Source organism: Coturnix japonica, chromosome 2, assembly GCF_054131305.1.
Source record: "Coturnix japonica strain WE chromosome 2, WE-NBRP24, whole genome shotgun sequence".
Classification (NCBI taxonomy): Eukaryota; Metazoa; Chordata; class Aves; order Galliformes; family Phasianidae; genus Coturnix; species Coturnix japonica.
The window spans coordinates 100,354,385-100,379,777 of record NC_140664.1 but is presented as its reverse complement, the minus strand read 5'-3'; the positions used below and the strand labels follow the sequence as shown (position 1 = coordinate 100,379,777).

General features: G+C 44.5%; 1 protein-coding gene across 4 annotated transcripts in view; it reads left to right on the top strand.

Moving 5' to 3' along the window:
- The window catches only part of TMEM108 (transmembrane protein 108), a 141,942-nt gene that overhangs the window by 114,124 nt on the left and 2,425 nt on the right, over nucleotides 1–25,393 (top strand). For 3 of the 4 annotated variants that reach the window (XM_015854067.3, XM_085538238.1, XM_015854069.3), the window contains one exon: nucleotides 19,391–20,503. In XM_015854067.3, coding sequence (XP_015709553.2) covers nucleotides 19,391–20,503 — 1,113 coding nt within the window. Of the gene's footprint in view, nucleotides 1–12,908; nucleotides 13,570–19,390; nucleotides 20,504–25,393 lie in introns of those variants that run through there. The other variant, XM_015854071.3, reaches the window with a different exon arrangement.

The window sequence follows — 25,393 nt, the reverse complement described above, 5'->3', positions numbered from 1 at the left end:
TTCAGCTCTGCTCCTGTTATCTCTGTAATGTCATTGCATCGCAGGCGCCTTGTGGAAGGGCAGGTCCTGCTCCCCTGCATCTCATTATGAGAGTTAGTGTGGGGATGAACTCAGTGGGGATTCCTGGTAGCATCAGGGGACTGTGACAGCTTTTTGTCTCAGCAGCATGAAGCAAAAACAGCAGGGCAGATACCTGGGTCCTTGAGGAAGTCCTGTCTTCTGCCCACAGTGCTTGCCCTTGATTGCCCCCAAACTGGGCTTCAGCACCTCGGCATCCTTTGGCGTGACCACTTCTCCCTCAGTATTTCTGTATCTGCCAAAAGAGCTGCATCAAGAGCAAACCAAGTCATTCATGGCTCACTAGAGCAGCGAGTGCTCGCAGCGTTTGACAGCGTGACAGCCGAGTAATGACGTTTTCACATGGTGGCCCCATGTGATGTCTTCAGTGACTGCACGCTCTACTGGAGACTCCCTGTCCTGAGAGTGACACGTGAAACAGGGTAACATACATGGTGTTCTGTAATCAGTGCCGTCGGCTAAGGATGTGCATGCCGTGCCGCTCAGAACATTTTTATGTGTGAGTATTTCTGAACCAAACAGGGACATCTAGAACTAAGACAGTCTTTGCTGCTATTCTGTGCATCACATGCAACAAAGGAGGTCAGTTTTTAGGCACCAAGCTTAAATTCCTATTTGAAGCAGCATCCTTTGTTATGAGAAGATAGACCTGGGACTTCTGCTTCCACAGGCTCAAATTTAAATACATCTGTGTTGCTCTTTCCAAAGCTGCAGAAGATGAGCGTGGGCTCAAGTGTTTCTTGAAAAATGAATGGGTTAGCAAGTCATGACAACACAAGTGTCCCTGCAGTGCCTGACAGAGCGATGGGATCAAGACGTGTCTTGATGTGAAAGCCATCATTGCTTTGGATGATGATAAAACCACAGGACAGGCTTTGCAGCAGCTCGTGTGGTTCTGGCTGTGAGGCTGAACGTGAAAGAGAGCTCTGCTGAAGCTGGCAAGGAGTTGGGTGAAGCCATGCAGATGTTCCCAGTGGTCATCGTGGCAGAGTTCCTGTCTGCCAGACATATGAAACAGATTAAAATCACCCTGAACAGCCTATTATTATCTGATAATCAGAGCAAAAATGTCTCTTCTAGGAAAGGAGAAAGCCACAGGCCCTCTCAGGAACATGTTGCATCCTTACAAAGCTAATTTATGGCCAAAAATTGAGAATTGTTTATTAGTCTTGTGAAAGTAAGCCACTATTATAGCTTTAGCTCAGTTTCTGTTTCCAGGCTCCCCTCCATTTTTCATCCACTCTGAATTTTCTCAAGCATGCTCCTCGGGTGGGGCAAGGTACTTTTCAGGATTGGCTCCAGCCTAAAGGTGAATATTTTTGAGAACTCTCAGCAAAATCAGTTTGGCTGTTTTTATGATATGTGAGCATGAAGAGAAACCAGCTATTCCTATTTGTTCCGGTTGCAGCTTCTCTGCCCTCATAACTCAAGAACAGCTGACGCTAGGAAATTTGAACTCGGCTTGTTTTATAGACCTCGGTGATGAAGGAGAAAACAGTTCATGTCTGAAGAAAATCAATTCAGTACTTTTAGAGTTGGAAACAATTAGAGTTGAAGGCCAAATTCTGCTTTGAATTACAGCAATGCAGCCCCACTGAAACGCCATTCCGAGGGCAGATTCATCTTGGCACATCGTGTACATATTTGTGAAAAACTTTGGTTTTTTCCTCAAATGCTAAACAGGGATGGAGAGGAAGAAAGTCAGATTTATTCTGCATGAAAGGCCCAACTCCAGCTCTGATGCCAATCCACGAGTTGAAGTATAAATAATGTGCGCTCAGCTCAGAGTAAATATCTCAGCCACATCAATGGGAAGTTTGCACAATGACCAGAAATAGAGCAATTGCAAATGACATTATTTACTCTGTGCATATTTCTCATATCCAGTATTACTGTTAGAAAATATATATGCTCTGCCATCTCATTTTTCTCTATTCCCCTTATTCCTATCTCTATCTTCCTCCCTCCTCTCTGTTCTAGAACATCTCCTCTGTCCTTTCTTCCTTCCCCACAGCAATGCTCTCCACCTGCAGTCTGCAGAGATCTCTCTAATGGTCCTCCCCGTTCCAGTGAGCAGTAACTGAAGAGTTAATGCTGTCATTTAAGTGTCAGTTTGGGGCTCTGACATTAATTGATAGTGACAAGGAGAAAGATGTACTTGGGAAAATCTTCCTTTTTTAAGAAACGCAGAACACATGCATGGATTGTATCTGATTAAATAAAAATGTTGTGAGATCAGACACAAATCCATTGAGTGGGTTTGAGGCAGCCTTTGGTATGGGGTTTTCATTAGGGAAACATTTGTTTCTGTCAAGCTGAGGTCTCAAATGAAATGCCACAACATTTCACCAATGGAACCCTTTGGTAAATTGCCCCTTCATCCTGAGATGGTAAGCTGTAAATGGTTAAAAGGAGTAAACATGATAAAACTTTCTACATCTGTAGCATATTTACAGAGAGTGGATTTTTCCAGTCCCTGCTCGTTATCTGACTGTCATGTGCTGTATCAGATGAGCTTAGGAAGTCGAGATATCCTACAACTGTTCCCTGCCATCCCTTGCAGCAGATCTCTGCTCAGCTAGCAGCAGAGTTTAGCTCAGGTTGGTGCATCAACGTAGTCCCATCCATTCAATTCCAGATTATTTTGCTTCTTGTTAACCAGTCAGAGCACTTGACCAAGCCGAGCCTCAGTCATTGTGAGGTACATTTGGAGGTGAGTAAGTCTGACTGTGGCTTCACTTTGCATGAGCAGTCATCCTTTTAAATGTCTTCTGTCTTCATAATCTGTATGCCATCCATACTTGGTATGAGATTTTGTAGGTCTGGATCATGCTGCATCCTATGAAACAGTTTGGCCTGGGGTCTTTTTCAGGGTCTTAACAAGTAGTTTTGCAAATCTAGATTTATATCTGCTTTTCCAATGGAGAGTACACACTGCTCGCACATTTCGGACCATATCAGTGTGCTCCATCTGATTAATGGGACTGTCTTTCTTAGGCCAACAGCATCAATAGTTTCTTCTGACTTCTGACAATTGAAAAATCTTAATGTGTTTCCTGGAAGAGGGGCTTGGATCTAAACTATGCAAGTTAACATTGTTTTCCAGTCTGTTTAACATTAACAAAAGTTAAGTATCACATATAATGTGTATGTTAATAAAAAGAATACAGATGTGCCCAGCCTTTTCCCCCACAAATGCTCCTGTCACCTGCCTGTGCCTGTGAGTACACAGAAGGGATGGATTGTCAATCCAGGGATTTCTTCTTCGGACAGGAAGACTCTTCAGCATAATCATATCCACCTCACTGAGAGAAATGTAAATGTACACCATCAGGCATTTGTTAAGAACGGTATTTGCATAATCGCCATCAGCAACACTTATTCTGTGGAGGTTGAGTTTGATCATATTCATTCCTGAGAATAAATGGGTGGTTCTTTTTTTTTTTTTTAATGGAAATTACAATTGGTTATTTTGTTTCACCATCTAAAAATATTATTCAGCATCTCCCTTCCCCTTCTCTCCTCCCTTCCCTCTCTATCCTCGCAATCAGTGTGTTTGTTTAAGGCTGGTAGCTCAAATGCTCTGTCTGAGGAGAGAAGCGTAGGGCAAAGCACGTTTTGACGCGATCCCGTTAATGTTGTTAAGCTGGAGCTCTGGAGAGGTTGCTCTGCTCTTCTGGCTTTAAGTAAGTGAATTGTAAAAGTATCATCCAACAATGAAGTGCTCTTGGCCTTGCAACTTTCCAGGTACAGAGCCAGCCCCAGGATGGCTCCATGTTGTCTGTGATTTTGGGTTTCATAGGGCCAAATGACTTACTTGAGCTCTTCTGTCCATCCATTCATCCATGTGTGACTGGAGAGCAATGATCCATTTACTCTTTACTTCAGTCTTTAGTGGAAAAGCTATTGCATTATGGAGTTAAAAGCCTCCACTGAGTCACATAGGACAAATTTTAGCATGTTGTAGAAGAAGATACTGATCTTTATTAAAATGTGAAGGATTTGAAAGACTAATTACTACAATAGTGTGCTGGTTTCATCCCTGCTAGGATCTCAGTGTGGTTCTTCTCTCAAGCTGCTGTTTGGGCTGCATGGCAGCAAGTAGGAAAAATTGTGTGTGTTGAGTGTACCCCAAAGCTTGAGCTACCCTTTTCCTGCCCAGGCTGTTACTGTTCTGGACCCATCAAGGGAGTGGGATTTAAAACATTTCCCTTTCATGCAGAAATGAAGCAGAGCAGCTGTCTCCACAGTGACTCAGTCTCTCCTTGGGCATGTCTTTTCTGCAGCCATCCCGGGAACCCAGAAGTGTGGCTTTCCAGCTATGCCCTTTCTCCTTCATCCATGTCTCTGTCCACACTGGCATCAAGGTCTGGGATAGATGATGAAACAGATGTTAGGGCAGTTCAGTGCTGCCCTTGGATCAGAGGGGTGTCAGGGAGGAAGCCTCTCTGTAGAGCGGTAAGAAACTAGAAGAAAGCCTTTGCTCGAGTTAAAGCTTAGCATCTCTTGTTTTGTTTTCCAAAAATTCCTTGTAACATTTCATTTTAAAAAATATATATGTTTGTTTTGTTTCTGGGGATCATTTTTAAAATAGCCCCCAAGAACTGTTGTCATCATATATCCAGCCTTCAGTCACGCTCTGCAGAGAGCGGCTGATCCATGCAGAAAGGCTCTTTTTGCTCAGCTGCTCCTATGCTCCCAGTGAGCACACAGATGATGTACACTACTTCTGCTTCAGTGTAGGGACGAGTCTTGCACTGCTCCTTCTCCTCCTGTCTTCTGGAAACATCATGGCTGGACCGACTCCAAACCTGGAAAGATTTAGCCCCATTAAATAATTACTGTGGCAGTTATGTGTCTCTTAAAAACCACAGGCTTATTCTGGAACCGTAATTTTGGTCTGTGCCTTAAGTACATTCAATCCTTGTACCATCACTTTCTAAGCTATTCCACATGCATTTTTAACACATGCCAAAGATTTTACACGTAAAAAAAGAGAAAGTTTGGAAGCAGCACTGAGTGAGTTAGGTAATATGATGCAGATTCAAGGAATAAGTCTGAATTGTCTTTTTCCTCTACATGGTATGTGCCACGTAGCTTGCAGTTTCAGCCTGTGCCTTTGACACACGCATGGTATAGCTAGAGCTTCTTTCTACAGATACACTGAAAAAAAAAAACAAAAACAGGAATCAAGCTTGAGCCCAGTGCAAAGAGTATTTGAATGCACTTACTTACTAAAAGCAAAGATTAATTTGGCTGAGGAAATTAAAAATATGTCAGGAAAAAAATGGTAGAGAGCCCAAGGCACTGCTGATAAATATGAAACGTTTGCGTCTTGCTAAATGTATTTTTTTCATAATTACCAGTATATGGATCTGTATTGTTCAGAGCCCTAACAGTGCATCTCCTGTGATGGATGCGCAGTAAAACAGGACTAATTGGGAGCATTAATTTGGGTAGAGGCATAACTTGACACAGAGCTCTCAGGAAGAGATCCGTTATACTGCCTTAGCGGGCACGATGTGTTTGCTTGCAGTTTGCAAGCTTGGATCATACCACCTTCACAAATCTTTGCAGACTGCTGCTGCGTCTCTTTTTTTCCCCCACTTTTTGTTTTATTTCCCCACTGATAAACATCTCAGACACACGGCCATCTTAAGGAAATAGCTGTAATGCAATGGAAACATTGCTGTAGGTGCTGCCGTGTTTCTGGCAATGTAATTGACAGTGAATGAGCATGCAGGAACAGCTCCCAGCAGGGACACTTTTGAATAAATATACAGTAAATAAGCCCCGCAGAACGGCAGAGCAATGTATCTACATAAAGAATTGCATGCTGTATGGCCACTCAACTATTGGTGCTCTATGCCTGTAACAGCACAGGAGCTAACTGAAGTGATGGCAAATGATTGTGTGCAGTTTGGTATGTTGGCTAAGCACAGTCCTGTGAACAGTGAAAAATAAGCAGCTGTGCTCTCTGTTTTGATACAAAAATGTGAGAATAGTTTTCAGGTTTGCCGAAAAAAATGATCAATTTATATTTTGACTCCATTTTCAGTCAACATTACCTGCACATTTTCAAGTGGAAAATAGAGTTGCAATCATCTATTCAACTCAAAATTAGATCATGTCTCTTTCCTGGACTTTAATATGACCTCTCTTCAAAGAGAAAAATACCCCTCACTTCACAGTCATGCCTTATTCACGTCATTTCTTTTGGCTGTATGCATGTTATTGAGCAACTGTTGTCACGGATGAAGCACAGGTAGAGTAAAATTTCATAAAAAATGATGAGCACCTTGAGGACTTGCTACGAATTGCAGCCACTGCCATCAAATCAGACTGTTTCACAAAAACAAGGTCAAACATCCCACTAGTCTTATGGTTTTATTGCTCTGTGCTGTATATATTTTACAAAGGCTGCTCCAAAAGTAAAGCCTGCTATTTTATTATGTTGGCCTCCGACATCAGAGGCCAATATTGGCGGTATGGAGGTAGAGGTTGAAACACTTCCCAGTAGTATTCCGTTACATGTTGTTGCCATGTGACAGATGGCAGTAGAGGGGCAGTAGGACATGGAAGAGCATATGAAGCAAAGGGGTGGAACTCACAGCTCCATTTCCCTTCTCCGGACACACTCCAGGGCCTCAATGTTCTTGCAGTGAGGGGCCCAAAACTGAACACAGCACTTGAGGTGCAGCCTCACCACTGCTGAGCACAGAGGGGTCATCTCCCTGCTCCTGCTGGCAGTGCTATTTCTGGTCAGTAAGCCAGGATGCTGTTGGCCTTCTTGGCCACCTGGGTACACTGCTGGCTCACATGCAGCTGTCTGTCAATCAGAATCCCCAAATCCTTTTCTTCACTGCAGTTTTCCAACCACTCTGCCCCAAGCCTGTAGCAATGCATGGGGCTGCTGTGGCCAAAGTGCAGGACCCAGCACTTGGTCTTGTTGAAGCCCACACAATTAGCCTCAGGCCATTTATCCAGCCTGTCCATCACTCTATGTATGGCCTTCCTACCCTCAGGCAGATCAACACTTCACCCCAGCTTTGTGTCATGACCTCGCTGCATGCCGGGTAATAACTTGTTTTTTAACATTCCTGGACCAAGCTACTTCTTACTGGATTTTCTGTATGAAAAGTACTGGAGTTCTGTTTAAATATCTTGCTTGACTGAAACATGGATTTGCAACAAACCACGTGAAGGAAGCAATGAAGCTGCCAGATGGCGGTGGTGCTGATGGCTTCCTGCTTGGAATGGTTGGGATGGCTGGGACTGCTGCCTGTGGCCACCAGCACTTTAGCTGGGAGAGAACAAAACCTGAGCCCCTCTGCTCTTCTGTCTGCACATTCCAGTTATTAATTGCTGTTAGTCCCTGCAGTTTCCTGTTTCTCATTTGGAGACATTGGTCTTCAGCTGCCAGTCATATTTTATCTTTGCTGTTTCTTTTAGTTTTCCTGTGTTCTCCTCTCAGAGTCATTTACATGTTGAATAATGTGACTAATTGCAGCGTGGTTGTCCTGATTTACACCAGTGTAGCAGAAGCCACCATTTTTCCCACAGGGGTTTCCTGACGTTGCTACCAATGGCCCTGTAATTGGTCCCTCAAGCACGCCTGCCTTTATTTATTTCCATCTAGTCCTTTCAACTCAGATCGAATGGGGCTGAAACTCAGCACTTTACCTTAAACTTATGTCCTCTGTATAATGCTTCTTGATATTCCTTCCTCTCTGTGCCCTGACCTTTAGTGAAGCTGTTGCTAATATATCCTCTTAGCCACGGTAGTTAACATTAGTGCAAAGACTGATGTTCTCCTGCAGCTTCCATGCAGATATACCACACTAAATGCCCTGGCTCCAAACAGGATCGCTTCTCCATGTTTCCCTTTACTGTGGAAATCATTTTACTGCTCCAGTGCAGTGACAGCAGAGGATGCTTAAAACAAGAGGGAGAAAAGGGAAAATGTAATAAGTACAAAGTGTGACAACTAGACACTTGTGTCAGCATTACCATTGCATTTCATGGGGTGGTAACATCAGCTCCTCCATTCAGCTCCTCCAGCGTGTCTGCAGAGAACACAGAACAGTGTTTAATTGTAGCTCATTCACAATCCTCCAACATAAAGTTCACAACTTGTCACACTTCTACTGTGCCCCAGCTTCAAGGTTATGTTTTGTGTATTAATAAATTAAGTCCAGACCAAATGAAAGCCTGTTTCAGAGGGGGATAAGCAGCAGAAACATGTTATTAGCTATGGCAGGGATGAATTTGTCTTTGCAAATGCATTACTTGGTGCGATTACACTTGCATCATTTTGGAAGAAACCGCATGCAGTTGGGTTTAAAATTTGTTCCTGATGTGTCAGGAAACCTCCAGGCCCCCCTTGGAGCATGTCAGTTGTACATACAAAGGGCAATGCAGTGAGGCCAGCTGCTTCTGCTGAGGCAGACACTGAAACCACTCAAAATTGAAGCTTCTCATTGCATGGCATTTCTGTATTTCTACCAGGACATCATGCATTGCTCTGCCTCTGGCTGCAGCCCCAGCAGCCATATAAAATCATATAATCAGAGAACCACAGAATCACAGAATGGCTTGAGTTAGAAGGGAAGCCCATGGGAAGGGCTGCCACCCATTGGATCAGACTGTCCAGGGCCCTATACAGCTTGGCCTCAAAGGACGGGCCAGAAGGCTCTCAGTTATCACAGAGGAAGGGGAGATGAGGTGTCTGCATCCTGTCACCAACAACAAAACAGGTATTAGGGAAACAGGAATCAGGGCTGGATGAACAGCCAGGCTGAGCTCCCAAAGAATCCCCAAGGGGGCCATGTGCTGACAGGACGAGACAGAAAAGCTGATGCCTGTAATCTCTTCACAAGGGCTGGCGTGTGAATAATCAGAAGTTGTTAGGGTTGTCAGTCCAGTTTCCTTCCAAAATAAAACCAGGTGCAGAGGTGATGGCATTTCAGGAGTGGATGGAGTAGATTCTGTTCTGTGTACAGAGGCAAGGTTAGCCAGAAAGAAGGGAAAAGACAAATAAAATAGGTAACTTGTGAAGTACTGCTATAATAATGCTGCTATAGAGCATATGTTTATTAGTAGTGTTGTCTAAAGAGTGATTGACTCAAAGAAAGATGTGACAGCACCAGCCTGTCCTATCTGAGGCAGGATGAAACTCCAATGACCTGAGTTCATTGTGAACATTTAAACAAGGGCACAAGGAAAGCTTTTCATGTTCAAAGTTTTATCCATACGTATTATCTCTTCAGTACACACTTCATGCAAATACCCCTTTAAAAACAGAAAATCACTGGAAATTTAGAGATTTTACTTGTCTCTGATCTGTAAAGTCTTTGTAACCCTCATTGACTGCAAATAGTACATTAGACATGCAATGTGTTCTGATGGAAAGGCAAGACCAAAGCATTCTCAACATACAGAAGCAATACACAGATATTGGTAGTGGAATTCTTTACTAAGTCCTGTGTGCATGTAAAAAGTGCCATCCACGTGGAAGGGTGAAATATTGCACTGTGTTGTGTAACAGCATTTGTGCTGAATAGGGAGTATGGATTGCAGAAATGAGTTAAGAGAGCATATTTTTTGAAGTGAGGTCCTTATCATAACGTCATGTGTATTTCTAGTAGAATTACTAATCTTCTGACTAATTGAGTACACTGTATCACCTTCTCACCCTGGTGTTCTTTGTGTATGATACTGCATATCTCCAGCTATTGAATCTCATTCAGGAGCGATGATACTGAAATATGAGCAGCAGAGTCTGCTCTTGTTAGCAGAAATTATATCCAGCAGCTGCTGTGACCTTACTTATAAGAACCTGTGATTTACTGCAGCACCTTGGACCATCATTCCTTTCTGGCCAATACTTTGCTTCAAAGGTTGGCAGAAAAAATCCATATCTCAATACCCGTCTAATCTTTCAGATCACCTCATAGAACAAAACAAGCCTTCCTCATCTCTGCAGTGAGCAGCAAGAATGGAACTTGATCCCACCCTTTTCTCTCGGAACATCCTCACACTACACACAGCCCTGCCACTCTCGTGGTTCGGGCAGCACTGAGCATCACGACTCACTTTTTCCCCTGCAGCTTTACATACACCCACTCCATAGGCTTTCCCAGCCCTGTAGAACCCAGCAGATAGCAAGGCTTTCACATTGCAGCCTTTCTGGCTGCTTTAGGTGTAACCTCACATCCTTGGGCTGTGCTTGCAAGAGAAAATCTGAGTATGGAAACCTTCCCTACAACTTCTAACCCAGGTCTGCCCTGGGAATTAATCACAATTTCATTTTTTTCCCAAAGCCAGAAGCCATCTCCCATACTGAAAATGCTGACTCCCTTGACCTTGTCTTGGTTTGGTTCTCACTTGCCCAAAGGGTGAAGGCTTTCACAGAGGTAGTGAGTAACAGCACAAGCCCTTAGCAGGTCATTTACTCTCTCCGAAGCACAGTGTCCCTTTTCCTCAAACAGAGCAACAGCCAAAAATCAAAGCAAAGATTTTTTGCCCGTAAATATAGTAGTTTATGCCCAGGTTGTTTTCTAATTGTATGTAGCATGTTCTCGTAACAAATCAATGCAGGCTTCTCATTACAAGCTCTCATTTGAGACTGAACCCAGGGATAACCAGACTCTTGGAGGTAATAATGAGTTTGAAGGGGGCGTAAGTAATAAATCACTCACGTTACTTTCAATGAACAGATGAAAGGATTGAAATACCTTAAGGGGTTGTAGAAGTCAGTCAGGCTGTGCATAGCTGTAACATTCTGTCTGGCAGCAGCACCAGTGTTTTTGTAACTGCAACAGGAGAACTGGAGCACAGCTTTTGCAAGTGGGGAAATAAATGTCTGCAGCATCAGAGCAAGGGATTTTTATGTTATGAATGTCCAAAGTGGTGAGACTTCCTTTGCTGGAAAGTATCATAATACATAGACTGTGTTTTACCTTTTCAGACACCACTTTTATTAATCCCTTTATCTTTCTGGACAAATCCTCTTTTTGCTTTGCGATGATGCCATCTAAATAGAGGGATATGGGTGGGATTAGTCTCACCTAAGTTTCATCATCTGGCAGGTGGATATCTAGTTAAGGCTCATCATCTCCTATGGGACCCCTTTTCCTCAGGGCAAGAGAGAGCCTCTGTGGGGTGTAAGTCAACCTGTAGCAACTCAGAGAGACTTCAGGATGAGGTGAATTGCTTGCTGGAGCCTTGGCTACCTCAGGCATCTAACTTCAGCATAGCGAAGCTTATTCACTGCTTTGGGAGTTTGTCGGAAGCCATTGCTAAGATGGCTTTAAATCCTCTTTTCCCCCTTTTTATTTCTGGTTGTGAAATAGATACCCTTGCTTGAGTCAGCATCCATGACATCAACTACATCCTCTCTTTGGCAAAGATCCTATTTTAAGCTTTCCATCAGAGGCCTCGGCTATTTGTGTCATTGTCAAAACTCTTCAGAAGGTCCGGTGACATTGATGATAGGTCTCTCAGAAGCCAGAGGTTCTGCAGCAACATAAATAGGATCAGCAGCACTAAGTGCAGGTGAAAGAGAAGCCAGCTGCACATCCTTTCTGTCTCCCTTGGCAACAGCATCCTGCCAACAAAAACTGCTGCCAAGCAAAGGCTGCAAAGGAAGGGATGTGCATTTGCAAAGCTGGGGCTGGACAAGCTTTGTGTGAAGGAGAAGCTGTCAGAATGGGGAAGACCTGTGTGCTTTTAACATTATTTTTTGTTTGTTCCTTGTGGTTTTGGACAAGGGAATGCACAGGGTGCCTGTCCTTGTGAGTAGTTTTCATGTGAAATTCCAAATGACAATCTCTGCAGTTTTGAGCCCATATGTTTCCATCCATGACAGCACACAGGGAAGAAGTCTGCACTGAGTTACTGCTTACAGATGTGGCATATCCTCCAGCAAAGGTTAAAATACGTGGCACGGCTCTCTTGTTACGCCAGCTGCAGCCTCATGCTCAATCATTGTTTCAGCAGCAAGCTCTTAATAACCCTGAGTTCCAGAAACTGCTAAACAAGCTGAGATTTGTAAAGAGCCATTTTTTTTCTATAATGCACTGAGTATCTTTATTTAGAGGCACCTTCAGAATAGCAGCATTAGGGATGAAAAGTGAACTGCAAATGGCAGGGAGAAAAGGAACATCAGCACAAGAGCACAGAAATGCAAAGCAGATCTGAGATTAATGTTTGTACTCCATCATTACACATCCTCTGTGAAATGATTGTGACTGTGAAAACACTCTGTGTGTAAATAGGGGAAAAACACACTCGTGATGTGGGATATGCACCTGCCTGGACTTCCTGACAGGGACTGTGTACTCCTAAAATCACCACTGGGGTCACACTCTGAGGTCCAGTTGCTGTTGGTGCTGCCAAGCCTTAAACCTGTCATCACAGTGTCACCCCTCTGTGATCCTGTATGATAAAAGAGAAGGAGGAACTGGCTTTGCTCGGTAGCAAAACATTAGGACAAATTCTATGAGGACTCATGTAACAAACTGCCTGGGCTATTTGGGTGTGATGGGGACTTTGAATCAAAGACCGAGGAGCAGGGATTGCTGGGGGACTTCCAGTTGCCCCCAACTTGTTGCACTCAGCATTTGCCCATGCAATTTGCCCATGCCCATTTGGATGAATGGGGCACATTTCTGTGCCCTTTGGACTGTATGGTCTTCCAGATACCCAGCTGTGCCAGAACAGAAGAAGGGGGGCAGGATGATGGCTTTAAGAATCACAGGATTTGTGGACTTACTTGGTGGGTACAAAGTAGAAACTACCCATTCATCACTGAGGAATGGAAATGTCATAAAATATAGAGCATGTATTTTGATGGCAAAGGAGGGAAGAGGATCCCTATTTCATTCTGCGTATTTTCCTCTGACAGGATTATTAATACCATTAAAGATAATTGAACGAAGTGGAAAATCTGGTGGGGGTACAGAAGCAGGAGGTGGATCTGTAAAATGCATCCAGACACAAAAAGCTGGAGGGAGGGCACTCTGCCTCCAAAGAGGGAAGGAGCAGCCTCACAAGGACGTGCAGCTGGGGTGCTTGTTGCTGTTTTGTTCCCAGAGAACGGGAACTGCCAGCAATCCTCTGGCATCTGAATAGACCCGTGTCAGACAAACTGTATCTGGACTTGATGGGGAACCAAGCTGGAATACCAAGCAGCCCTTCGATCTGCTCGCAGAGAGGGGGACTGGCTCCGTAAGTGATCTTTGCAGTTCCAAAGGTACTCATAAAGCAGCGAGCTCTCTCGCTGCACAGCCCTGCAAGACACGCCTGCCTGGGCTGTCTCTGTCCTCATTCCTCCAAACCAGTTCCAACAATAACAGCAACTCCTGCCTGCAGCTGCCTCGTTAGGGAGAAGATGTATTTTTCCTTTCTCTACTGAGCGATGAAGCTTCCAAATCTGTGTGATGTGAGCAGGTGAGGATGTCTGCTGACAAGTCCAAATGATATTTTCAGGTAAGTGATTACCTTGAGCAGCTGGAGTCACGCTTTTTCTTTCTATTACCCTCCCCTCTGTAATGATCATTGTCCTGGGTTGTCAGCGAGCCTTTTTAGGAGGATCAACAGCTCGGGTGTCTGTGTGTTTAGATAAGTAGGAGATCAAAAGCATTTCTAAAACACTGATACTCGTAGTGTCTGTGAGTCATTAGTGCAGGAGGGAAATGAACAGGGAGATGCCTGCTCTGTAACTGCATGAGACTGTAGTAGATGTAGTAGATGTAGACACATCTCATTGTGGAGATGCCTGGAGGACCAGAAATGAGTTTTTATTTGCAGAGTCAGTGCCTTGAAATCTCTGATGGAAATGCACCATTAGAAATAATAATGGTGTTCAGTGTTTCTGTGTTCTTAAAGGACCGTGACATACTTGCTACATGAAAACCATAGCTACCATTAATGTTGTTTCACAGAGAGCACTGCTTAATTTATGTTTATACATGTGATTTCCAGAGCTTCTGCTGATGCTGCGCTGTGTTAAATAGAGCTGTTACTCCATGTGCCTCATTCTGTACCTTTTGTCAAATACTTGGGGTACTGAAGTTAGGCTTGATTGCACCGTCTCATGCTTACAAGGGAAAACAGACAATAACTTGTAAGTTAATACCTGGGAGTGCTGGCATGACAGCCACTGATAGGCAGAGAAGAGAAATTTTCTATGCAGAGTAACCTACTTTTCTTCCCTCGGTTCCTCCACCAGTCATAGGGATGACATTTGCTTAACTCTTTGTTTGTACAGAGCCTGCTTCACTGTGTGTGAAAATCACATTGCTTTGAGAGGCTGCAAAGAAAAATGACCATAGCAAAAATAATATATACACTTTCTATACAGTTTCCTCCTATTAAAGATCCATTTTACTGCCTGTAACGTTTTGGGTTTGCTGAGAGATGCGTGGTATGTTGATTGTGCTGGGAAGAAAGCTTTCTTTGCAACAATAACATTGCTGGTGCTCTGAGCAGGTTTTGCATGACACTCAACATCACTAAGTTCGGTGAGATGGTCAGAAGCACAGGGAGCTCCAGCATAGTGCACACTGCCCACATGCATCCCAGCCCCACGGTCTGTGGATAACGGGTCCTTTGTAAAGCTGCTCTCTGTGCCTCCTTTGCCCATGGCAGTGTGAAATAATGACTCGAGCAGTACGTATCTGCACAGAAAGCTCTTCCTGACTTCCTAGAGGAAAAATGTTTGCCAAGTGCTGCTCAGAGTGGCTCTATCTGTCTTGCTGTGAGGCCTGAGATAACAGAGGCCAGAGGGGGTCAAACGCCAGATTGAGTCCTTTGTGCATATTCATTGGCTGTAGAAAATGCAAATGTACAGCTCAAAAGTTTCCACTGTGTCTTCAGCAATTAGAGCTTGGTCCAAAGCTTGCTAAAGCCATTGGGAACTTTTCCATGGGGCTTAGATCACGAGTTATATAAGTTTGCGTTGTTTAGCGGTGGTGCCCCAGGGAGGCTGAATGCAAGAGCTGACCCAGCAGCTGCACACACGGCTGCCATCCCATGCAGAATGATGGCACACAGAGTGCCCACAGAGCAGCCAGTGCAACACCAAGAGGTAGTAACTCATATCTGAAACCAGGACCCCATCCTGTCAGGGACTGTTGAGTCCCAAGGTAAAATGGTGAAAGAACTTGAGATGCTGGGGCCCAAATTGCTTCATTTTTCTGATTTGGAGATACCCAGCTCTCAAAAGGATAGTGAGGAAGTTCTAAATGATTCTCAAAGGTGAGACTTTGGGTAGAGATGACCTTCTGACTTCATCACCTTGGAAAGCAAAATGTTCCTGACAATCAGCTTACTTGATATTGCTGCGGACATCAACTTCAGTCTTTAGAAATTGCTGTTACAAAAGCTGTCAGTAAGGATTTTAATGGCTAAACACACACCAATCCTCTCTCTGTACGCTATACTATCACTCTGCTGTGCTTCATCCTTGAGTCAATTCATTTTGTACTTAACATTCAATTCTTGGTACAGTATGCAAGAACATGGGATGGCACAGTTCAGGCTGCTGAGACATTAGGCCATTGAACCTTCTCATTAGGGTTGAATGGTTTTAATGCAGTCATAAATTTGGGCTCCAAAAGTGGGAATTTGACATGCAGCATTTAAAAGTCAAACCACTATGACCCCTTTTGAGCATGAGCTCCTATGACTTAGAAATGGCTCTTTATGAGAAAATAAAATAAAATAGCTACGAATGGTGCAAATTGACCTTTGAGAATATAATTATTAATTATTTTTTGCTATAATATGCTTGTATCAGTCTGTATTACCATGATGGCAGGACACAGAAAGGACTGCCAGTTCTTATCCCAAAGAGCTTATGTCCTAAGTAAGGTCAGACCAAGGAGTCTCCAGACTTTGGCAAAGGCTGCAGATCTGGGCTTTGATCTGACCAAGACCATCTGCCTATGTACTGTATCATCTGGAATGTCATCACTTTGGCCATGATAACTTAATAGCAACCAATAGGTTTCATTTCAGTGGTAATCTGCTCGTGGCTAAGCTGGTGGCCCGTTCCTCAGTGCAGGGCCATTTGAGATCCAGAGCAAGGTGGGGAAGGGAAGAAGTCTCGAGGGGTTGGTTAAGCCCCTTTCTGCGATGAATGCCTTGGTAGATAAATTCCATATATCATTTTCCTGGGCTCAGGACAAAGTTACCAAACAGGGCAGTTTGATATCAGGGACTATAATAATATTCCCACTTTGCATGTTACTTTGTTCCCTCAAGTAATACAAGCCAGAGCTCTGAGCACCAGGCAACTGCAAATCCAGGCAGCCCATGCTTAGACATCCCTGCACGGATGGTGCTGAACATACGGATTCCAACTTTACTTTTGCTTTCCAATTGGCTGTTTATCAATTAGAAAGCCAATTAATTCTGCTTAAAAGGGCCAGCAAAGCCCACTGTGAAGTCATTACTACCAGCTGGTTTTCCATAAATATATAGCACTGGCTATTTTTACAATGATCTACCAAGCCAAATATGTTTTAAGTAGTTACGGATACACATTAGCTCTGGTTGTCTCTGAGAGTTACTGCTGCCTGCTAATCCAGGAATAAAAATGTCCTACAGAGCTGCAGCTGATGGGGCCATGGTGGTCCTGCAGGGACTGTTAAAGGGAGGCCAGCAGACAAGAAAACCTGACTGTCACAGCCTGAGAGAGCCAAATGTTATCAGTGTTATATTTTATTGTCAAATAAGTGGTTTATGACAGAGTAGTATTTCCTTTGAATAGTTACTAGCACTTTAAAAGTCATGTAAAGGTACTTGCTAAGTTTATGTGGCTTCCCAGGCCTGCTACCACAACAGACTGCCCCTGAGAGGTTATAAATACTTGCAGCTGCAAGCTGCTGATTTATCAGCATTTCAAGTGGTAGGGATGGATATGAGGCTTTTAGCCAAAGATGAGGGTTGCTGACCTCAGGGCACAGCATGCAGAAAAGGTGACAACTTCCTTATTACTTAAGGAGTATTCTGCAGGGAAAATATATATATAAATAAGAAAAGGCATTAATCCAATAAAGAGGTTTTTCTCTGTGTGAGGTGTGAAAGAAAGTGGCTGCACAAAGACTGCTGTCATCACTGCAGTCTTGTGGCCTGAGATCTGCCTGTGCCCTTTGTCATGGGTGCCCAGAGCAACAGGCCTAAAGTTTCCTGAAACATTCTCTCCACACCCCAAACCCAAAATGATTTTTTATCCTTTCCTCTTTGTATTTGCTCTGTCTTGGCATGCAATATGAGCCATATGGACACAGGAATATCTGCTTTGACCTTGACCTCAGAGTGAGTGCTGCCAAAAATGCGAAGACGACTCCTGCCTTTCATTTCCAAGAGTGATGCTCCACGAATACACCTTGATCTGATCTTCTGGTTGCACTTTGATGTACAGGATATGTTTTTCTCCTTGACTAGGTGTTCTTCTAAGAGCATATTGTCTGTGGCAGGCTAGGAATTTGGAAGCAGTATACCCAAGGATCACTTATTCTACAGGCATTTATTTCAGAAATAAGAAAATATATATATATATGAGCTAATTTTAGCATCAGGTATTGGGAAAATGCACTGCTTGTAAGCAGCTCTCACTGTATTACTGAGTCAGTGTTCAGTATTTTCTGAAGCGTTGAGATCTTCGGGATGCCCTGCAAAGGAGCGGGAGGCATCTGGGTGAGGTGAGTTTTGGTGGTTGCAGAGCTCTGTGCTGTTCTGCTTCAAAAAGGATGGTTGGTGATCAAAGCATCTCTCTTAGCTGGATGAGAGGGATAAGTACTGCTCCTCTGGTGAGTTTCTGCTACGTGTATTGAGTCAGAATAAACACATTTCATGGCATTTGGCTCTGGCTAAGCCTTCGGACCCCATGGGCACTTAATCAGAGAGACTGTCCCATTCCAGTTTCCAATTTTGCACTGATGCCCACCGCAGATATTCCCTTGTAGGGCAGAAGTAAATGGCATATCAGCACTGACAGAGAGAGCTGGCAAACCTGGAGGCACAGAGGACGGGGAACGTGCAGGGAGGCACTGCACACTCTCATTACCCTGTTTGGGGTCCTGCAGTTTTGATGAACTTATCTCCCTGCTTTTTTTGAGACAGCAACGATGTTGTAACCCTTGAGATCCTGGGCTGAAATTCACACTAGCAGTGTGCTAATGGTGCCATCTGATGATGCTCAGTGGACTGTGCAAAACAGACTCATCCCTTGTGCTTCCTAGTGGGCAGAGGTCCACATTGCACTTGGCAGCTTCCACATATGGAAATGGTGGCGTGTGATTGATGTGGTCCTTGCAGGTCACACTAACACAGGGCATATTAGCCCTGCATCCTGGAGAGTCTTATGCTATTGCAGCTGCCCATGTCCATTAACTGGACTCTGAATAAATGTAAGGATTGATGTTTCCAGTGGTGTGAATCTGGCACCTCATGAAACAGTGTGCCCTATAGAGGGATGCAGGAATCAAATCTCACAAAATCAAATCTCACAGCACTTATAAGTACAGAACAGGACCCAAACAAAAATTTGTGTGTGAGTATATGAGAGGGGGCAGTTGTATTAGATGGAATTAGATCCTCAGTGACCACGTGGCTTTTTAAAACGTCTTTGTTAGTTACATTTTCTTGTTCATTTTTGACATTTGTGGATTTTCTACATCTCATATTCTGAGATAAGAGAGGAGATTTCCCAAGCGGTTAAGTAAAGGACGCATCATAAGCTAGGAAGTCCCCTCATCACACATCCCTTCTTGACCTAATTTTAAGTAAGGGCTAAGCAGCTGCTCTCTCAAAACCAGATTGCTTAGTGGCATCTAAGACTGGAGGCAGCCAAATTTAGGATTTTGCAGCCAAAATAATGAGCAGACTAAGGTTCCCCATGATGATATGGCCATTCATTGGTCGGCCTTTGGCCAAAACAAAAATGAAAATATTTTTTTGTTTCTACCACTGAAGAGCAGGATGCTTTGTATCTTCTTCATGGGGTCGCCTACAGCTGTGTGATGCTTTAAAACACCCACATGGCAACCTCCTTTCTCCCTTCACCACAGAGATTCTGCGTAGCCTTCTCCTTCCCACCTCACTACTCCCAAGCAGCCAGTGCAGATCCTATTTCTCTTCCAATTCCCAGAGGCACTAACTCCTCTTTTCCAGGGCATGTGGAAGGTAGGCTTTCCTGCCAACATGACTCTCATCTGGGAGGAGCAAAGCACAAACACACAGCTGTGCTGTTCTCCATCTACTTGTCCCTCCTGTGTCTCACCCTTTCCGTTTCTTCCTCCAGGTGTTCTACTGATCTTGGCACTGACGGAAGAGCTGGTGTTTTCTGTTCAGGTACTGTCTCCTGCTGTATCCTCCTCTCAGGGCCTCCTGATGGACACTACCACTGTCACAGCCATGGGAACGACGCCTCGCCACAAGGACCGCCATATGGCAGTGCCCGTCCCCACCTCCGCTCGCACCGTCCCCCATCCTGTCAGCCTGGATGGGAGCAATGCTTCCACTGCTCAAACTCAGGCGAGCAGTCCTCGTGTTGGCGGAAAGGAAACATATCATTTGTATAACCAGAGCGCTTTGTACTCGGGACAGACTCGCCCCAAAGGGAAAATATTCCAGATTTTCAAAGGCAACTTCACAGAGTCTTCAGAGCCTTACCTAAAGACAACCCTGCACTCTCCCTTCCCTACCCTGAGGAGCCCTTTCACAGACCATCCCTTCCAGCCCCAGACTGCAACTTCCAGTGACCCCAATGGCACGGGGTTGGCCAGAACTACACCCTCAGACCCTTCTCCCCATCCCAACACCTCGGGAAGCCTTAGGGAAGCAGAGCAAGGGAATGGGGCCGAGCGAGTTGTGCAGGAAGCAGATTTTGCCACCACAACTGCTGGACCATCAACTGATCCCGAAGCAGTGTCGGTGCCTTTTAAACCCACCCACTATGGTGTATGGGATATGCTGAGCAAAAACAACTCTTGGGTAACCTTGAATCTCAGTACAAATGTCCCCTTGTTTGCTGGCCCTGGAACTGCACCAGCAGCAGCTGGTCACTCAGTCCAGCCCAGCTTTGATATCAACATCTCCTCCCCAGCAGTGGGGGACCTCGAGGGCACTGCTCCAACACAGCAGGGCCTGGTGATGAACACGACCTCGCTGGGCAATGATGTCTCCACCATGCCTACCATGGGGTTGTCCAGCTCCATGTCCACTGCTGGTTCAACTGCAACTGGAAACTTCCTCAACAGGCTGGTTCCTGCTGGGACCTGGAAACCTGGGGTGCAAGGAAATATCTCCCATGTCACTGAGGGAGACAAGCCCCAGCACAGAGCTACCATCTGTCTCAGCAAGATGGACATTGCCTGGATCATTCTGGCCATCAGCGTACCTATATCCTCATGTTGTAAGTTAATCGCTGCTTTATTTCTCTTTCTTGCATTCCTTAGAACTGAGGTTTCGACCCATTCATGGTGTAGTTGAATTGCCAACAGTGTTAGGATAGACTGAGATAGATGAGAAGAAGTCACCAGTCTTGTAACTAACTTGTTCACTGAGCAAAGTGCATGTGGAGAGCAGCTCCAAGTGCAGGAGTATAATGCTTACACTCAAAGCGTACTTTCTGTGTTGCTGTTAGAAATCACATAGTCTTTGGGGGCTCTCTGGTTGAGTGTATAAGGCTAAGGCTGAACAACTTGTAGGAGGCAAAGCAGCTTTACTTCAAAACGTTTAAGTTGGTTACCAAAGTCATGCAACAGTTCAATTTATTGAGTGCTGTATTCTACCCAGGAACTGGTTTTTAAAAGCCTGCTGCTAACACAAAAGATTGATGATAATTATGGTGACCTTAGGGAACTACAGCTTTACCGGTGCAATGAAATACTTAATTGCAAGCATTTTGTAAACCATCAGTTTTAAAGTCACATCATTCTGATAACCAGTCTGTTATTTCCCTCCATTTTAATTCTGTCTGACCTGCAGCTGCCTCAGCAGCAGGAAGAATTTGAAGTGTTGGCTTTCAGACCACAGGAATCAGACACCTGAGGGCCCAGCACCAGTTAGTTTCCAGAGCTGATTTAGGGTTTCATCATTTGACTCAGCTGCAAAGAAAAAAGGTTGTTAAATAAAGTGAAAGTTTGAGTGGACGCTGTTGTGTCCCCTACTTAGCAAAGTTCTTTCAGCAATGTAGGACAGTATATTCTCTAGTATTTTGCTCTTTAGAGCCAAGGAAAAGCCATTCAGTGTGCTGTGGGATGTGGTCACACTGATCTGTTTGGAGAGAAACAAAACCAAGCATTTCCCAGCTTTCACTGCCTCTGGAAAAATAAAAGGGTAGCTGCCAGCAATACAGAGTATTAATCCTGTTATTTACAGCTACAAGTGGTGCCGAGGACATGGTTGGATGTGTTGACTGAGTCAGTCTTACTCAGAGCATACTCCTTCCCAAAGGGGTAGTGCTGTCCTCACCTGGCACCTCTCTGAGCCACTTTCAGGTTGCTAAAGTGGTCAAGAATATTCACTTTGCTCTTTGTGCACATAGTGGACTGAGTCAGCTCCCTGTGGGTCAGTAAGCACAAGATCTGGAGCAGACAAGCTGCAGGGATGCACACCTGGGAAGGAAGCAGGAGCAATACTCCTGGCAACTGAGAATTATTGGATTGACTCAGCATATCTGTTAGGCTTGTGTCCTTGGGGCCATCAGTCGTGCTGTTGCTAATGTGGTTAAAACCACCAGTCAAAATAAGGCTTAAATCTAAAAGGCTGACAATCAAAACAAAGTTAAAAGCACAGGTGTGCATGTATACTTCTGTGAAAGATGGAGAAGAGAAAGTGGGTTATAGAAGGAACAGCATGAAAAGAAGCTACATTTGATGGCCTAATGAACAGTGCTTTGTCTATCAGTCACTAGAGACAGAGGACAGATAAATTCTTCCCTTCACTATGTTTGAGGCCAGTATTGAAAAAGAAAGCTGATCTGAGTAGAGTGCATCCATATGCAAAATGCAACCTCTAATGCCATGCAGCACAAGCAGAGGAGGCATGACTGATGTGTCCAGTGTGTCCATTGGTGTATGTCCCTTCTTGTATTGTGCCACATATAAGCACATAACTCATGATAGGTATTAATAGTACGATAAAGATTCTGTTAGCATGATTTCTGACCTAGTGCTCATTGTATGGTGAGAACGTCATATCGTGCGTGTCATAAATGCTGTATCTGTATGGCTGCATCTATCCTGCTTCTAATATTTACAAGCTATAGTTTAGAACAGTTAATTGTTATTTTGTCAGTTATCTACACCACTATTAAGTTCAGTGGGACTCACCTTTTAAAATCTGGGGATGCTCAGAGCTACAATGCATGTTAGACAGGCATGTAAACGTTTTCTGTGTCCTGCAGTGCACATACAGCTTACAGTGCATAGTGTTCGGCACACAATGAAGGGGACTGCCGCCACCTCCAGGGCACAGAGCTCACAGCCAAAGAAGGACCCATACTGCGATTGGTTCTCACTTCTGGTCTGGATGCTAAGAGACAGATAAGAGCACAGCCCTTTGGGTTAACCCGTGACAGACAGGAAACCCAAAGGTTTTGCAGTTCTTCTGCACGTGTTTGTGCCCCTGTCTCACATGTGGCTGCAATGCAGAATGAAGCTCCATATGAAGTTGTTTTAAAACTCACTGGCACGGCTCCCAGAACTTAGAGCTCTGTAATTACAGACTGGCACGATAAAACATTGAAGAACTGAAACCTGTAAATCAGATGCACAGAAGTCAATTCAGTCCGTCAGTTCTGCTGATGTGAGAAAACAGGAGGGAAAGGCCGAGCTTCAAATAGAAACGTCAGCAGAACTCAAAGAATAGATGAAGAACTGCCTTGGACCTAACCCCATACAGTCACATTTTACACACTATGACACTTTCCAAAATCATCTCACCTGCTTTCTCCGTCAAAAAAATGCAAATGTTTGCTTCCCTGGCCTGAAGGGAGAATGATTCCAAGCACTGAGTCTCCTCCTCAATGGTGAGCTCTGACCCAGCCTGAGAGCAACCCCTGTCTCCAGGTGATCAGTAACAAAACCCATTTGGGAGACCTGCAACACAGCTGAGAGTGTACTGCTGTAGACAGCACAAGCGACAGGCAGGCTTTTACAGAGGTGCTTAATGATGGGCAGTTAAGATACAGTCACAGTAAAGCCCAGGCAAAGGCTTAAGTAATTCCACAGGTTTGAGATGTTGCCCACGTGTTTGAGACACTGCCGATGGCACAGTGGAGGCTTTTAATGAAATATAACAGGCAAAAGGAGGCTGTCGTTGTTACTGCCATTTTTCCATTGGAAACCATCTCTGTGTGTCATCCACTTCGCATGTCCTCACAGGCCATCACAGCTACCTGCCTGGAAAGAGGTTCTCTACAATAGACGCAGTACTCATCATAGGACTGAATTGATACCCAAGGATATAGGTGAAATGCACCCCATTCCTATTTTTGTTCTAAGAGCTACATTAGGTTTGCAAAAGCCAGCCATAAGAAGGTTAGTTAAGTTGAGAGAAAGAATAATACTCCCCTTCGAGCCCTGCTGTTCTGCTGTCCTCTCTCTCCCTCTTCAACTAAATCTCCACTGCTTTGAAGCAGCTCAGGCAGGCAGCCTTCTGCTAACATATGTGAGATTTGAGGAAGCTCAGGAGCTCATTTTCCACACTCTTTCATCCATTTGCTTGTTTGTGCTCTGAGGTTGGAGGCCGAGAGCATAATTAAGGGAGAGAGCACGGCTGCTGTGTGGCAAACACATCTTCACACGGCAAGGCCATTTCCTGCTGGAAGGAGCAAAGATCTCCCTTGACTTAACGTCCTTGGCTTTGCAGCTCCTAAAACCTAAATCCAGTCCTTCCCTGTCAGCAGCCACAACATTTTGTAAGCTGTAAAACTTGGAGTTTTCAAACTATTTGCACAGAGAGTGCTTTCCTGGGGCTCTCTTCTCCTCAGGCAACCTCAGAGAGGCGGTGTGCCTCGGAGAGCACTGGGAGGATGAAATGTACCTCCCACTTCACTTTCTCACCCTAACAAGCCTTCAGGCTGGGCTGGGATTCAGAGCAGCCTCCTGGGCCCCAGCAAAGCAAAGGGCAAAGACGCAGCTGGAGGTCGAGCATTTCCCCAGGCAGAGAGCAGCACTGCAGGCAAGGAGGGGGCTGCCTGCATTGTGGGCTCAGCAGCACCAGTTGCTGACTATTACCCAAACTGGATAATAGTAAGTTTGATAATAACCACCTTCTTTTTAAATTGTGCAGGAGATTTTTTCCATTAGTCTTATAAAATGATTTATAGCATAAGCTCACCTTTCCCTTTGAATGAGACATAAACTGCCTGACTCAAACCTATTACTGTTTTTTTCTTAGCAGCTTATTCTTGTGTTTTAAATAGAGCTCTAGCCTTGCACTTTCACATTGCTATTTTATGTGAATAGATGGGAGTCTAAATTAGATCCATGGCATATGGGTAGCTGCAATGTTTGTCAAAACATACAAGGCAGTTTTGACCTCTCTGCAGTCTTTTCCTTCCCCAGGCTATAATTCTAATAAATAATTTTAGCTGTAGCTGAGAAAATAATATATTTTCCTGCTTCATGAATATTTTCTTCTTTTCTATCACGAAGGGTTTAGAAATTATGGAGTGAATTTACAGCAGGGCATTCCCTATTTCGCAGGTACAAATCAAAGTATGTATGCACCCAGCTACCTGTCTGTCTGGATAAATCAGGTAGATTACAAGCCCAAATGTTCAATTTGTTCCACGGGTGTAAAATAAGCACACCGAGCTCTGCATTACTCCTCTGCATAAACCCTTGTATGCACCTAAATTCTGCCTGAGCAAGGGCCAGTGGGAGCAGTAAGTTTGTTACAGTGGGTTTGCCCAGCTCTCATGAAATAGCTGAGATTACAAAACTGAATTGCAATAGAGGTGATCAAAATGAGAGCCGTTCCAGAAAGCAGACTCTGGCACCACTGCCGCCATCCTGATGTAGACAGGCAGGAAAAACCCAGTTCTGGTTGGCTCAGGCAAGTGCTATCCTGGAAATATCAGCTACACAAGGCAGGTGCCAGAAGGGATCCCCAGCCCTCCTCAGTTGCTGTCTCATCCTGCACAGGATCTCCTCAGTTCCCATGGTGGTCTCTGTTTTGGAGCATGGCCACACGCTCCATGTTATGTATGTGAGGTACTGGTGCAGGGATCAGCAGCAGGGGCTTTGGATATTGAAGACATACAACTACATGCATTTGTGAATTTGGTTTTTGA